Here is a 14,037-nt window from a genome sequence, read left to right as displayed (position 1 = left end):
GTCTGACGTTTCTTTTATTCTGCTCAACAGAATAATGACCAACCTCAAGATGAAATCAACATACAGGAGAAGTGAATGACAGGCAACCTTTATTAAGCATTTAGTATGAGCTCTGCATTCTGCGAAGACTTGAAGTACACTGTCTCATAAGTGTTTTGTGGCGGGCACCATGGTCATGCCCACTTTGCAGGTGAAGAAGCTGAGGCTCACAGAAGGGAAGCAGCAGGTGTGGGAGCTGGGGTCTTTAATCTGGCTCTGCTTACCTCCAAGTCCCACCCGTGATGCTAAGCATTGCTCTATTAGCTGACACAGCTCAAAATACGTACGACAGTCCTTCATTCCTTTAACATTGCCTGAGCACCTACTAGGAATGCAGATAAGACACAAATTAAAATGATCACAAGATAGTGCCATGTGGGGACCAAGAAGCAGGAGAACAGTTCTACCTGGAATCAGAAGAGGTTTCCGTGGAGAAGGTGGCATTTGACCTTGAAAGGTGGACAGGATTTCAAATAGGTGGCAGCAGGGACAGATGAAGGACCAACAGGAGAGGCCCAGAAAGAGAACGTCTAGAAATAGCACACAGAGTTGCTATTTCTAGAATAGAACAGAAGGTGGTGCTGTGAGTGCAGTACAAGAGGAGCCAGAAAGCTAAGGAGAGACAGGACAAGGCGGAAAAGCCAGCATCAGGGCTCAAACAGGAAAGGAGAGGAGCAGTGAAGACTTGCGTGGCTGCTGCAATCGTCTGAGCTGAAAGGCAGCGGGTGGGGAAGGCCTGGAGAAAGGGAAGGGATGTCAAATGGGCAGGACTTGAAGAGTGAAGTGGGAAGAGGAGATCTGGAGCCTGAAGGCCTGAGAGGGTGGCTGGTGACTTCGTTGTCATCAGACAGAAGGGACACAAGAGGAGGGGACAGATTCAGAGTTAGGGAAATACTGACTAAAGGTACCAAGGAGACAAGGGGAGGAGAAGTTCAGCAGAGAATCAGAAACGCTGTACTTGAGCCCCCGGCAGAGAAGTGGATCTGAGAGCCAGGGCATCAGGGGACAGCTGAAGGTGAGGGAAAGGATGAGATGATCTGGGAGGGGAAGGGGAACGAGATGGGGTCCTGCAGAAATCCCACCCAACACTGTGGGGGGCAGGGGAAGAGGAAGGGAGCGAGCGGGAGAGCAGAGTCAGGGAGGAGGAGGTGACCAAGAAGGTGCCACATCACCCAGCCAAGGAGCAGCTCGTCCTGCTCACACGTGATCTTAAAAATGCTTTCGCAGACCTCCGAGGTTCCAGCGGGCTCCTCTCAGAGGCCAGGGAAGCAGGCAGGCTTCTCTCTTCCCACTGAGACATCCAGCTACCTATAACCTCCACAGGGAAACGTGGAACAGAGGGGTGAGAGACATCTGCGTGAGTTCCCAGCCCTTCCTCAGCGGACTGGTAGCTCTACGTCTTCTGTTTGTTGTCCTCTCCCTAACCATCTGCCAGGTGCAGTGAGGTGAGGCAGCAGTCCTGGGAGAAGCACAGGGGAAGAGGAATCCAAGAAGATGGGCTGTTGAGTGACAGAGGCCAACATGGTAGACGTCTTGAGTGGTTCTGCTTCGACAAGTGGCGGAAAGCTCAGCTCGGGTGCAAGTCGATTTGTTTAGGAGACTTAGAGGGTAGGCAATACTTCCAAACTTTTTCAGTGGGTTGTCCATAACAGTTTAGATAATCTTGGTGTTTAAAACCGGTTGCCATGGTGAATTCTAAATATTAATTTTATGTCACACGGTCCTTGGCTAAAACAGAAGAAAGAAGGCTAACTTGAAGTAGCCTAGCACAATGGCTGGGGAATGTTCCTCAGCTACTTGGAGGGAGCAGACACAAAGGTGTGACAGTGAAGTGAGACATGGGGACCTGGAGGGGGCAACAGTCTTTCCTTTTTCCTTGGAAATACCTTCTGAGCAGGCGCCCAGACAGGGAAGTTTTATGAAAGGGAAATCAGTACCTGCCCTCTGATTAATTATAAACAGGAAGTTTGCAACTAATTAGTATACGATAAGTAGCTAGAAAAAAACAAAACAAAACACAAAACCAAAGACGGGGAAACAACTCCAGTCTGGCCAGAGGCCCCAAGTCAGTAGTCTTCTGAGCTTCTGGGAATGAGCTTCTGGTTCCAAAAATAAAGTTTCATGGTGGTTTGAAAGCAGTATTTTTTCTAAGCAAGAGGTCTGATAAAGCAGTGATGGATAAAAGATAAGGATAATAGGGAGAGAACTTTAAAAAAAAAAACTATGCTTAACTGTTTTGTAGAGTTTTATTTTTAAGGCAAAATTGAGTGGGAATTTTAAAAGTGAGTGGGAATACACTACTATTTGTCTCTCTGTGGCTTGTGCCCAGCTGTTCGGATGCTAGGGCTGTAACCAAGGCCTGGCTATACCCTGGTGGCTGCTGACCATGACCATAACCGCAGGCAAAGTGCCTGAGTTTTGCCGGCAAATTGGGGAAATGGAGTCATGGCGTGAAAGTGGGACTGGACCAGGGAAGGCATTGGAGAAGTGAGAGCGACACCATGGGTGATGTTATAAGCGGAGTTTCCATCTTCCTATTTTGCTGGTGAACCTCATTTAAGAGGCCCCAAAGTGCCGAGTGGGTAAGGGAGGGGTCCTGTCAAAGCCAGGGCACTGCAGGTGGAGGGGTGAAAAGAAGGTAAAGAGAAGCCAAGAGGTTTCAGAGAGGGCTCGGGGCAGTGCTGCCCAAGAGAACTTTCTGTGATGTTGGAAATGTTCTGTGTCCCTGCCAGCCTCCTCTGCTACCGTGGCTGCTGAGGACTGGGAATGTGACTAGTATGACTGAGGAACTGCATTCTAAATGTACTTACTCCTAATTACTTCAAACGTAAAGAGCCGCTTGCACAGAGCAGGACTAGAGAATCAAAAAAGTTTATTGTTCAGATCGATCACGGTTTGATGAGTAGCTATGAGCACAGAACACTAAACAAGGAGGCACTGTTGGGTTCTTTATTCTGTTTTGTTTTGGTTTTTTTTCTCAGCAAGACACAAAGGAAAAGAATCTAGAGGCCCTCATCTCCAAAAGCTAATGATATAATAGGAAATATTAGATTCTAGGGAGAAAAGCCCACACCCAATCTGGGGCAGAAGAATCCCGAATGCACAGAATGTCAGCACTACTTGGAGCAGTGGTTTAACCAGACTCTACCAATGCTATGGGTACCAGTGGAATTGCTCTAGGGATAGGATCTCTAGGGAGTAAAACAACATTCTTTTTCAAGTTATAAGACAAATAAAAAGCAAGGCTGGTTTACCAGGTCTAAGAACTGGGCAGGTGGAATGTGCTTCCCAGTATGTGCTTCCAAGTTCAAGAACCATAGGGTGGCCTTGGACACCTCACCGTTTTCCAACTTTTCATCAATTGGTTTTTCTCACTACGGTTTCTCTTTCGAGTGAGATTGTGTTTCCCTTATTCTAGGGTATTATTTTTAAAAAGAGAGAGAGATTTCCAATTCTAGTCTTAAAAAAACCTGGGGCTCAATTTTCCCTCTGGGTGAATTACTGGCTAGGAAACACCGCACATCTAGGCGCAGAGCCAACTCAGAGACAAGGGACGTTTAGACAGATGGTCCCAGAAAAGGGTGTCCTCAGGAAGGCGACAGAGCAGTTTTCGTAGAAAGAGAAGACGCATCCATACTACCAGAGAGAGGGATTGGACCCTAAGGACAACTGGGAGTGGGGTGCGGGTTAGCGGGCCTAGGGAGGAATTTCCCATGTGTAATTGTGTTGTTTTTGTTTTTCCAGTTCTAAGATAAAATAATGTTAACATTAGTAACAACTTACATTGGTAAAAGATGGTATACAAAGTTTCTTCACTCTTCCTGTTGATGCAAAAACCCTGCAAACATTCTTTGTCTTTTTTTCTTTTCTTTTTTTTTTTTTTAGGGACAGCGCTCAGGGCTCAACATTACAAGAAAATAAAAAGGGTTAACATTATGTTGTACACCTGAAACTAATGTAATCTTTCATGTCTATTATACTTCAATTTTAAAAAAATGAAAGAAGAAAGTATAACCAAAATATCTTTTAAGTTCCATACTTCCCCTCTGGGGAGCCTTCAAAGGATGGAAAAAAGAGCAGAAGACGGGGGAGGAGTGAGCCCTCATCCAGGCACCTGGCCCCTAATCTGTCTGAAGTAAGAGACTGTCTTTCAGTTACCTCACACTCTGTGTGTCCATCTGACTAAATGCAGTAGACAAGTAGAGGGAGAACTGATTTGTGAGTTGAGGGTGTTTTCCGGGAGGAGAGAGGCGGGGTCCGAGAGTTGTAAATGGAACCATGAGTAGGGTGACCCTAAGTCCCGGCTTGCTTGGAACAGGCCACATGTACACCTATTTCTCGTGTAATTATTCCAGCACCCCTTCCCCTCTCAGATGTGTCCTGGTTTGGACATTAAAGTATTAAAGTATACGGTCACCCTAGTCATGGTTGAAGCCCCATGGTGGGGGAATCCCCAAGGTTGTTCAGGGCTCAGCGGGTGCAATGCACTGTGCTAGGCTCTTCGGAGCATTACAAAGAGGGAGAGGAATTTGTCTTCCTGCCATAGTTATTTCTCAACCAGCATGAAGTTTTAAGGAAATGAAACACACACACACACACACACACACACACACACCCTCACTTTCTCATTCTCAAGGTTAACGCTCTAAATCTGCATCCCAGGAATGGTCAAGCAAAGTGCTCTAACCCTAATCACCTGAGCGCTCCGGTTCTGGATGGGACCTCGGGCAGGGACCTGTGCAGAGCTGGCTGTTGAAAAATCATCTGGGGAACTTGTTAAAAATAGAGATTGGGCCTACTGCCTGAGAGTCTGAATCAGCACATCTGAGAATCTATTAAAAAATGAAAACATAGCTTCCCAGGTGGTTTGGACATGAAAGCCAGATTTGGGCTCACTGGTGAGTCACCATCCTTTGACCCCTGCCTGGAGTGATCCATGGTTGCTGTGGAAACCACTGAGTGACCCCTCAGCCAGATTGGATTTTACTTCTACTTCTTTTTTTAAGTACACAGCTGTTTCAAAAATAGAGGGCATTATTTTTGGAAGAGAAGATGTGTTTTCTCTCTCAAGATATTTATATTTAGAGAGGAAAAGCGAAGCCCCCAAAAGGCAGAAAGCTTTCCCATCTGAAACCAAATTCAACAGGAAGCGGGCATCCCTCACTACAGCAGCGACTAGAAACAACTAATGAGCAGTTATTTCCTGAGGCAAGTTTCAGACTGTCTGGAGCTTCCTTTGCCTCTCGTTGTTGTAAGGGCCCTGGCTGGGGGCCTGGGTTCACGGGCTTCCCTGGGCGGTCTGAGGGGCTGGTGGTGGCTGGCCAAGACGGTATCAAGATTCTGGAGGCTCCAGCTTGAGGCAGACCTGGAAAAGGATGCCCCTACAGAATTACCTTCAGAATCAAATTGACGCACATGTTGCTGTATGGCCAGGAGACCCATACTGAGCCGCCCTGATTAATACACCACATTTATGCTCTGTGACTGAGCGGGGCAAAGGGTAGAAACCCATGTTCCTTCAGGCTTCAGAAGCAGAGGAGATGGGGTGGAGAGAGAGGCCAGAGAAGTTTTCTGTAGCTTTATGTTGCAAAGATGGCTTGATGAATTAAGAATTTAGCAATTCTGAGTTCTCTTATCTTTCAGCTTAAAAATAAAAGCACAAAGTGGTTACAGCTCAAACAGAAGGATCTTGGCATTCACTGCTCTTTGTAACTCCTGATGCAACTCCTTGGGATACCAAAGCTGAATATCCCCTCCGAAGATACTCACTGGGATCCGTCACCTTGCCAGCAGCTATTGGACTAAGGGGGACACCTCACTACAGTGTGTTACAGAAGGAGCTGGTCCTTCTCTGAACAGGAATCATTCCCTTTTGGTTTTCCTTCTCTCTCTCCGCAGGCCTTCTTGACTTCAGGTGAATGATACTTTTCTAACAAACCTCAGCCCCAAGGGGTAAGTCCTTCTTCCAGAACTGCTCCTAATGTGCTTCTCTTGGTTCAGGACACAGAAAACCAGGTTCGGTCCCCTGATCCAGCTGGCTGTTGACATGCTCCATCCCACCATCCACTCAGAGCCCATGGAGCACCAAGGGGGAACGTCCTCTTCCAAAGCCTTTCACAACTCTGTCCCCCTTGCCTAAAACCATCAGTTACCACCTAGGACATACAGCTTCCCTTCACTCATATAACCTACCTCCCAGCCAGTGTGTCTTCCCAAACATTAGTATAACTGCCTCTCCTCCACCCACAGCTGAAGGTAGACCCCTCCTCCACATCTGGACTGGGGGTAAGGACTGTCACCAGGAAACACAAAGCAATCTGTTGAATTTACTCCAGGGGGAAATGTCTACCGATTTAATTTTTCAGGGCTGGGCACACAATGAGAAACTGACACAACGAAAAGGAGAACGTGATGTGAGAAGAAGCTAGGAAGGACCACAGAGGACATGAACGAGGCTGGATGGAAAGAGAAGGAAGTGAGGTCTACATCCCAATGTCCCACGTGCCCAGTGTTTACTTCAAACCTCCTCCAGCTCCAGTTGCCGCTGCTACACACATCCTCCTCCCCCACGTCTGAACCACTCACCTCATCTGGGACCCTGGGTTCCTCCCCCTGGGTCTGCTGGGCCACGTGTGCTCGGAGCCACCCACTCACTCCGGTAGTCTCCCCACCTGGCTATATTTTGAGTTCAGAGGTCTCTCCCAGTGCACCCTGGGAAACTGCAGAGAAGAGCTCACTCCCTCCTTTTTCATTTCCTCTTTCCCCCACACGTAAGCTCCAAGTAATTCAGAGGTTCTTATTCTGGGACCCATAATGAGTTTCAGGAGCTCTGGGAACCTCTTAATATTGCACACATCGTTCATGTGTGTGAGCGTGTGTGTGTGTGCGTGCGGTACGTGCATCTGCACAATTTTCTGGGGGCAAGATTCACCAATTTTTCCATCAGATTTTCAAAGGGACCCCCAAAAGATGAGAAACCACTGAATGGCCCTGAGCCTGTCCTGCTCGAGTTACATGGGTGACAGATGATCAGGACGGGCTGGAACGGTCGAGATGCTCACGCCCCCCCGCCCCTCCCCCCGCACAGTACCTTGGAAGCAGCCATCACAGCTGCGGTGGCTGCCACGTTCAAGCCCCGCTTCCCGAAGTGCACAAGGGCATCATAACTTCGGTCTTTTGCTTGGACCAGGCAATCATCGATTTCCTGTCGAAAGAAAAACAGAGGCACACTGAGTTGGAAGGTTCAAATAAATCTCTGTTCTCTCCTCCCTTCTGAGCCCTGGGCTTGGCAGCTTGCCCAATCACGGATTCTCGCTGGGACTGAAAAGTCATACGCACTTTGGGGTGTGTGTTTGAGGGGAGGGTAGATAGGAGGAGGGAGAGAAATGGAAGAGATACAGGGAAGTGAAAGAGGAATTTCGACAGCAACTTACTGATCCAGGAAAGTTTTCTTTGAGCAATACCCTAGGATTATTCTTACAGTGCTCTAACCTTCCAGGAAGGGTCCAGGGTGCTGGATGTGGGCGATCCTGCCATTCTACTAGACACAGCCACTCTCTAAGGCACTGAAGGAACTGAAAGTGGAGAGAATGCCAAGAACCGAGCATCTAACCTCAGACCTGCCACTAACTGGCTGTCAGGCCTTACCAAGTGTTTAGCCTTCTGAAAAACGAGGACAGTGACAGTACCTAACTCATGGAGCACAGTGAGGATTACATGAGACCATTCCAGCGAAGCATCCAACACAATGGCTGGTTTCAATAAGTGAGAACCACTGTCGTCTTCCTATCTCAGGGGGTCAGGCCCTTGCGGCTCTGAAATTCTATTCTGTAGCTATTTCATACTATATCCAAGTACCTCCCCATGCAGGTATCAAGGGGAAAGAGGAGGACACAAAAAGAGATAAGTGCTACTTTTGTTGATAAGGGAGATCTTTTGACAGATAATGAAATAAAAGCAGAAACGAGAAGTCATCCAACAATATCCCCAGAGTTGGGGTGGGGGGGAGGTTGGAAAGAGGATTGAAGTCTTGTCCCTTCAGTGGCCAAAATAGAGGTTTACTTCAAATCTGCATCAACTCTGGCTTATTCTTTTCGTTTGTTTGGGTTGTTTTGTTGTCACTGTTTCAAGAACAGCTGTTTTGTACATCACTGTAGCTCATCTCTGAGTTCAGTAATACAATGACACTTGGCCTTGGTCTCATTTGAAGTTCAGGACATCAGTGCATTTCCTTTGCTTTGAGGTAGCCAATGGGACAGTCAACCCCGGTGCATTCCTTGTTTAAGACTTCCCCAGGAAGTCACCACACGAAGTTTTCAATGTGACCCCTGACTGACTCGGGTAGGGATTCTTGGCAGCCCTTAAGAGTCAGTCACCTTCACTTCAATGGAAGTGAATGACATTGGTGGCTTCAGGGTTAAGCCCGACATCTGGGGAAAGGGAAGTGCCAAGAGTAGGGATTTGACAACCAGGTCAAGACAGAGATCGCATTCCTCAAAACCCACCCTTCTGAGACAGGCAGTGCTGTATCCTAGTTCCTAAAAGAGATCTCAGAAATGTCTACAGTAGTCTGCTCGGCCAAGGAATATGTTCCCCTAAAGCCTCCCCCGGGAAGTCCAAAGTACTCAACTTTCAGAAACAATAGAAATTTAAATATATATATAAAAAAAAGAAATTTAAATATAAAGCCACCTACAGTGCTCCTATTTTATGTTAAAAATCATATCCCAATTAGTTTAGAAGATCATGTAATATAATTAATGAGTTATACAATATTGGACTCAATAATCCTGCTCCTGGCAATTTATTCTAAGACAATAAATCAAAAGAAGAAATTAATCTCTATGTACTATGGTGGTCGTGAATCTTTATGAAGATTAGATACAAATGGGTTATGTGCAAATCTGTTTAAGGTCTCAGAATTTAAATACTGTATCTATATTAAGTGTTTCTGTTGTTTTTTGGTATTCGGGGCTTTTTTGGGGTACACTTAGAATTTTATTTTAAAGAAAGGTTTATAGACTGGTATGCGTAAAAAACAAAGTTATCAAAGCAAATTAGTAAGACAGAGGTAATGCATTTATTATTGTATGAAACCTTAAAAAAAAAAACCCAATAGGGCACCCAGTGAAAGCAAATCCAGCAAATTACGTTCAGTGGAGATGTTAAACAAAAAATCATTTTACAAACAATGCTATTATAAGTAGCTTAGAATTAAATTTCTTTTCAAGAGATACAAGTTGTAATTCTTACTTGAATTCTTAGTCATTGCTGACCCTTTCCTGCAATTTATCCCTGTCTTATTTTTCCCATCTCTGGCCTTGGACAAATCTATATTTTCATTACAAAGATGTTTGTGAAGTAGTTCAAAGCAAAATAAACACAAAAGGTAAATAACGTGAGACAAATTATTATGACTGCTCTCATCAGTATTTACCAACTGATAATTACCAAAATAGCAAGGATTCCATCAGTAGGCATGTATTTGTCACCGAACAATACGGTAAACACCGTACAAGAAATTTCTTACCTTCCAGTGTCTGTCGGCAGCTATCTGGGTACTAGTTCAAGTCATTTAATCTCTTTATGCTTCCATTTACCTGTGTTATGTTTTAAAAGTATTTTTTAATCGTCTACGTAAAAATCGTATCTATAAAAGGACAGGAGCTGGGCATGATAAAAGGAAGGAAATTCAGTTTGGGGAGTTGAATGATGAGCGAATCTTCTGTTGCCTTTTGTTTCAATGTATGGAAATGTTTTTCAATAAGTAATGATACATATAACATCTTCTTGAGGATTTCACCCCTATTTCTAAACATGTCAGAAAAATAGATTCAAAAAAAAGATTAGAAGGAACAAATTGTTGGTGACAGATATGAGACCACCGAGGGTCTCCTACAATGAAACACTCTGTCCTTTTTACTGACCGCTTTTTAAATTTTTTACTTGCTGGAAGCAGTGAAAGCATAAATTACCTTTTCTTTTGAAGACAGCGTGGGGTGCACAAACTTCCTGTAGAGGAGGCTGGAGCCTTTTGTGTAGGGGGACAGCAGCCAGGCTACAAACGCTATTTTTAGTTCATAATAGAATGGAAACCTGGAGACAGATGAGAAAATACATGTTCCGTTAGGGTCTCAGCAACGCGGCCCGAGACCCAGCAGCACAGACACCTCTCCTGGCCGCACACGGCCGCAGGCCCCCGGATCCCTCCTTTCTCCACCCGTGAATTGTGCATTGTAAACGCTTGTAAACACAGAGCAAAGGCCCAAGGCCTCCTTTTTTTTTCTTTTTTTAAGATTTTATTTTTTTAAGTCATCTCTACCCCCAACATGCCCCCCCCACCCCAGGCCAAGGCTTCTTTTGAAAACAGGTTCTCGTTTTCTCTTTTTGTCAAAGCAAGCCAGGGATCCAGGTGCTCTCCAGCAATCACCCTACGGCCAGGCCTGGCAACCACTGGGCTTCCTGCGGGTTCTGCTTGTTGAGGTTGGAGCCGGCGCTGCAGCCACAGCCTGCAGGTTCGGAAGACCCTGGCCCTCTGTGCCCTGCACCCAGTCACTCATTCTTTACTGCTGGCCAAGAAGGCAGAAAACTCTGGAGGATGTAGAACAGGGAGGAGCTGACAAAGAATCTCCAGACTGAGAATCAAAGCCTCCCCTTGGCTGTCTTCTTGGTCCCCAAAGAGGTAGGGACAGGAGCCAAACTCTTGCCAGCCAAGAGGAGGCTGCTATTCACCCTAATCAATTCTACGGCAGGTGAACAGAACTTGATCTTTTTGGTGCCAAGAGAAGAGTTCAGGGCGCAGGTCACCTACAGTCCTGGAGTCGGAAGTCCTGCGTACTATTCATTTATTCATCACATAAACACTTACCAGCACCAACCTGTGTCAGCCTGTGCTGAGCACTGAGGACACCATGGTGAATAAGGAAGACCTGACCCCTGCTCTCTTGGAGCTTTCGGTCTAGTGGGTAACAGGTAAGAGTGCCTTGCCACCTTGGAACTGATGGTCCAGGCCCGAAGACAGAGATTGATCAAATAATGGCAAGTGATACAGAACAGCAACCTGAGACAGTGCCGTAAGGGGCCTCTGCCAGCCCACCTGGTGCATTTGTATGCACGAGAAAAAGCCAGCCCCTTCTGCTGGAGGCAGTCCTCGAGCACATGCCCAGTGAACCCGGCTTCATTTGAATTTCAGCTCCGCCTGCCACCCTGGCCAGATATCTTGTGCTGTGTACAACCTGTGCAACACTATTTGGCCGTCCTGATGTGTACTAATACCGTGTCTTTTTATTTTCTTTATTCTGATGCTTTGGCATCTTGGGACCTTCCTGACTCTGGAGAGACTGCCCCTTCCTGGGTTAGCCAATTCCTAAAGATAGGAAACAACTCGCCCACAAGCAAGCCTTTCATATGCAAACCAACCAATCCAGGGCCCTTACCCCAGCCACCTCGTTTATGAGCTCTCACACTCTGGGCCACTCTCCTGCTGCTCTCATCACCCCAGGGCCAGGTACCAGCCACCAAGGGACAGCCCAACACCCACTGAAATTATTCAGACTAGCTGATCCTAAACATGTTTCCCTGCCTTGCCTGTTCCTTCCGTGGAAACCACCATAAAAGTTCTTGCCCACACGTCCGACCTCTGCCTCTTGACTGACCTCACGGTCTGTGCCCCCTGTTTCTAGGCATCTGCGAGTATAACACACTTCTTCCTCCATGACAGTCATTTCTGAGTCTATGTGTCTTCCCATACCTAACCAAAATAAATCCTGGGTACCTAAAACATGATGCTCTGAGGGAAAAGGACACTGTGCTAGCCTGAAGAGTCAAAAAAGTAAATTCCTCTCACTCACCCCCTCTCCCCCTCATCATGCAGCTGAAAATAAAGAGCAATTTCTGGCAAGTCAGTTCAGAGCCTTCAACTCTCACACAGACCCCCAGATCAGCAGCTCCACCCACCCTGCTTTCCTCATCGAGGTCCCTGGTCCTCTGCCTTCTGCCTCCGGCAGGCTCTTCCCGAATATTCCCTCAGCAACTCCAGGACATTGTCATGTCAAGACTGTTTAACGTTTTACAGCCATCACAAAGAAGAGGCTAAAGGAACAGAGGCAGGATTTTCCCACATTTGAACCCTCCAGTGATTAATAATGGAGGAAATTTGGTCTTGAAAACAACTATTTACCAGCCCCCAGGGGAAAACAAATGAATCTAGCAAGCTCAGGCATCAACACAAGATACACACATAATCCCAGGGGATCTATCACACGGCAGCACTTGTGTCGCTTCTGTAAAAGATGTTTTAACAGGTAATGCATGTGTGTAGTTTTACCAGAAGAGTATACAACGAAGAGTCTTATTCCCATCTCAGACCTTTAGTCCCTTTTCCAAAAGCAAAAACATTTTCAGTAGTAGACTTCAAATGCCTAAGATATATAATCATGTGGGTATATATGACTCCTTTAGCACCACTCCCCATACGCACATGGCATTATTCTACAATCCTTTTCCCACATCACACTTCCTTCACCACACACACACACACACACACACACACACACACACCAGTATACTTCGGGGGATGATCTCAAACTGTCCCTGGAATCCTCACCTCAGGACCAGGCCCTTGTCAGGTGTCATAAGGGTCTCCCAGCTGAGCCACTCAGACCCTGTGTTTCCCAGAGGCCCTTAGACTCACTTGGCTCTACCAGTGCAATCACCACCAACCAAGTCACCTTCCCGCTGACCTACCACCGTGCCAGCCTTCACCCAAAAAGTGGAGAAGGACCCAGCCCATTCCTTGATGCTAAGCCCTTGAACTGTCCTGACCTCTAGGATGTATTTGCCTCCCCAGGTACAGGGGCACAGCACTGGGGTGCCTGGGGGAGATGCAGGCTCCCAGAATCCTTCCGATGTTATACTTCACACTCCCGAGGGATAACTGTTTCTTAAGAGGGTTGGACATGTGATGAAATTGTCAAAACACATGCAATTAATGTGTACAGAAATTTTCTGGAAGAAAACACAAGTAAACTTTTAACCGTCATATCCCTGGGGAGAGAGAATGAAGGCCTGGGGGAGGAGGGCCTTACTCTTTAGTGTATTGTTTCAATTTCATTTTGCCATGTGCTGTAGTATTTTGTAAATGTTAAAAAACTAGATGAAATCGCCTGTGGGTGTGGTGAGACAAGCCACCACCCTCTGTCTCCTGGGACCATATATGACTGCTGTTTACATCAATAGAAAGTTTAAAAAAGTTAACTATGAAGAGAGAATTGCCCTAGGGGAGTGGTGGAAAGAGGGCAGTGGGGATGAGCGAGGAGGGAGGGAACATAAAGGGAAGGGGTAATCTCCAATCCTGGAAGTGAACCAAAGTTAGAGATGCTTCCCAGGAAGCCAGAAGGTGCTTCCAGGTAGAACAGAAACTTCAGTCTCGCTGCTGAGCTGGTGTCCATGTCCCTGGAAGGGGGAAATAGGGCTCTGTCTGTCTCATCAGCCTGCTCTGTGTCATTCCCAGAGCACGAGGGAGGAGGGAGTGGGAAGACTCTGTCTGAAGATGCTATGACCTGTAATACCTGTGCGGAGGAAGAGAAAGCAGGCCCAGGGCATGACCAGATTGCGGGCTAAAGCAGGCAGCGAAGGTTCCCAACCTCTTCCTGGCAGAAGAGGCACATGACCCTCGCTTCCCGTACATAAACCGCCAGGACAGCTCCTGCTACGATGGGCCAGATGAGGCCTGCACGCAGGTCGGGAAGAGGGGGATTCTACCCGTCCCTGCACACAGGCACCAAAACACCAGGTATCAGACGCCCTCCGGTCGGGGGCAGAATTTTGGTCCCATGACCTTCTCATCCTGATGTTACTCCCACAGATACGTTCCCTTCACATGGCAGAAGGGATTCTGAAGACATAATTGAGATTAATGAGCTGACTTTAAAATAGGGAAATTGTACTGGATTATTGGGGGTAGGCCTGATCTGATAACATGATCCCTTAAAAGCAGAA

General features: G+C 46.7%; 1 protein-coding gene across 2 annotated transcripts in view; it reads right to left on the bottom strand.

Moving 5' to 3' along the window:
* Positions 1 to 14,037, bottom strand: part of REEP1 (receptor accessory protein 1) — a 96,860-nt gene that overhangs the window by 23,497 nt on the left and 59,326 nt on the right. For both annotated transcript variants that reach the window (XM_040623228.1, XM_040623227.1), the window contains exons 4-5: positions 10,014 to 10,134; positions 7,130 to 7,243 (exon numbers count right to left, since the gene is read on the bottom strand). In XM_040623228.1, the coding sequence (XP_040479162.1) occupies positions 7,130 to 7,243; positions 10,014 to 10,134 (235 nt within the window). The remainder of the gene's footprint in view (positions 1 to 7,129; positions 7,244 to 10,013; positions 10,135 to 14,037) is intronic.

Source organism: Ursus maritimus, unplaced genomic scaffold (genome assembly GCF_017311325.1).
Source record: "Ursus maritimus isolate PB19 unplaced genomic scaffold, ASM1731132v1 scaffold_6, whole genome shotgun sequence".
NCBI lineage: Eukaryota > Metazoa > Chordata > Mammalia > Carnivora > Ursidae > Ursus > Ursus maritimus.
This window is presented reverse-complemented; position numbering and strand designations above follow the sequence as displayed.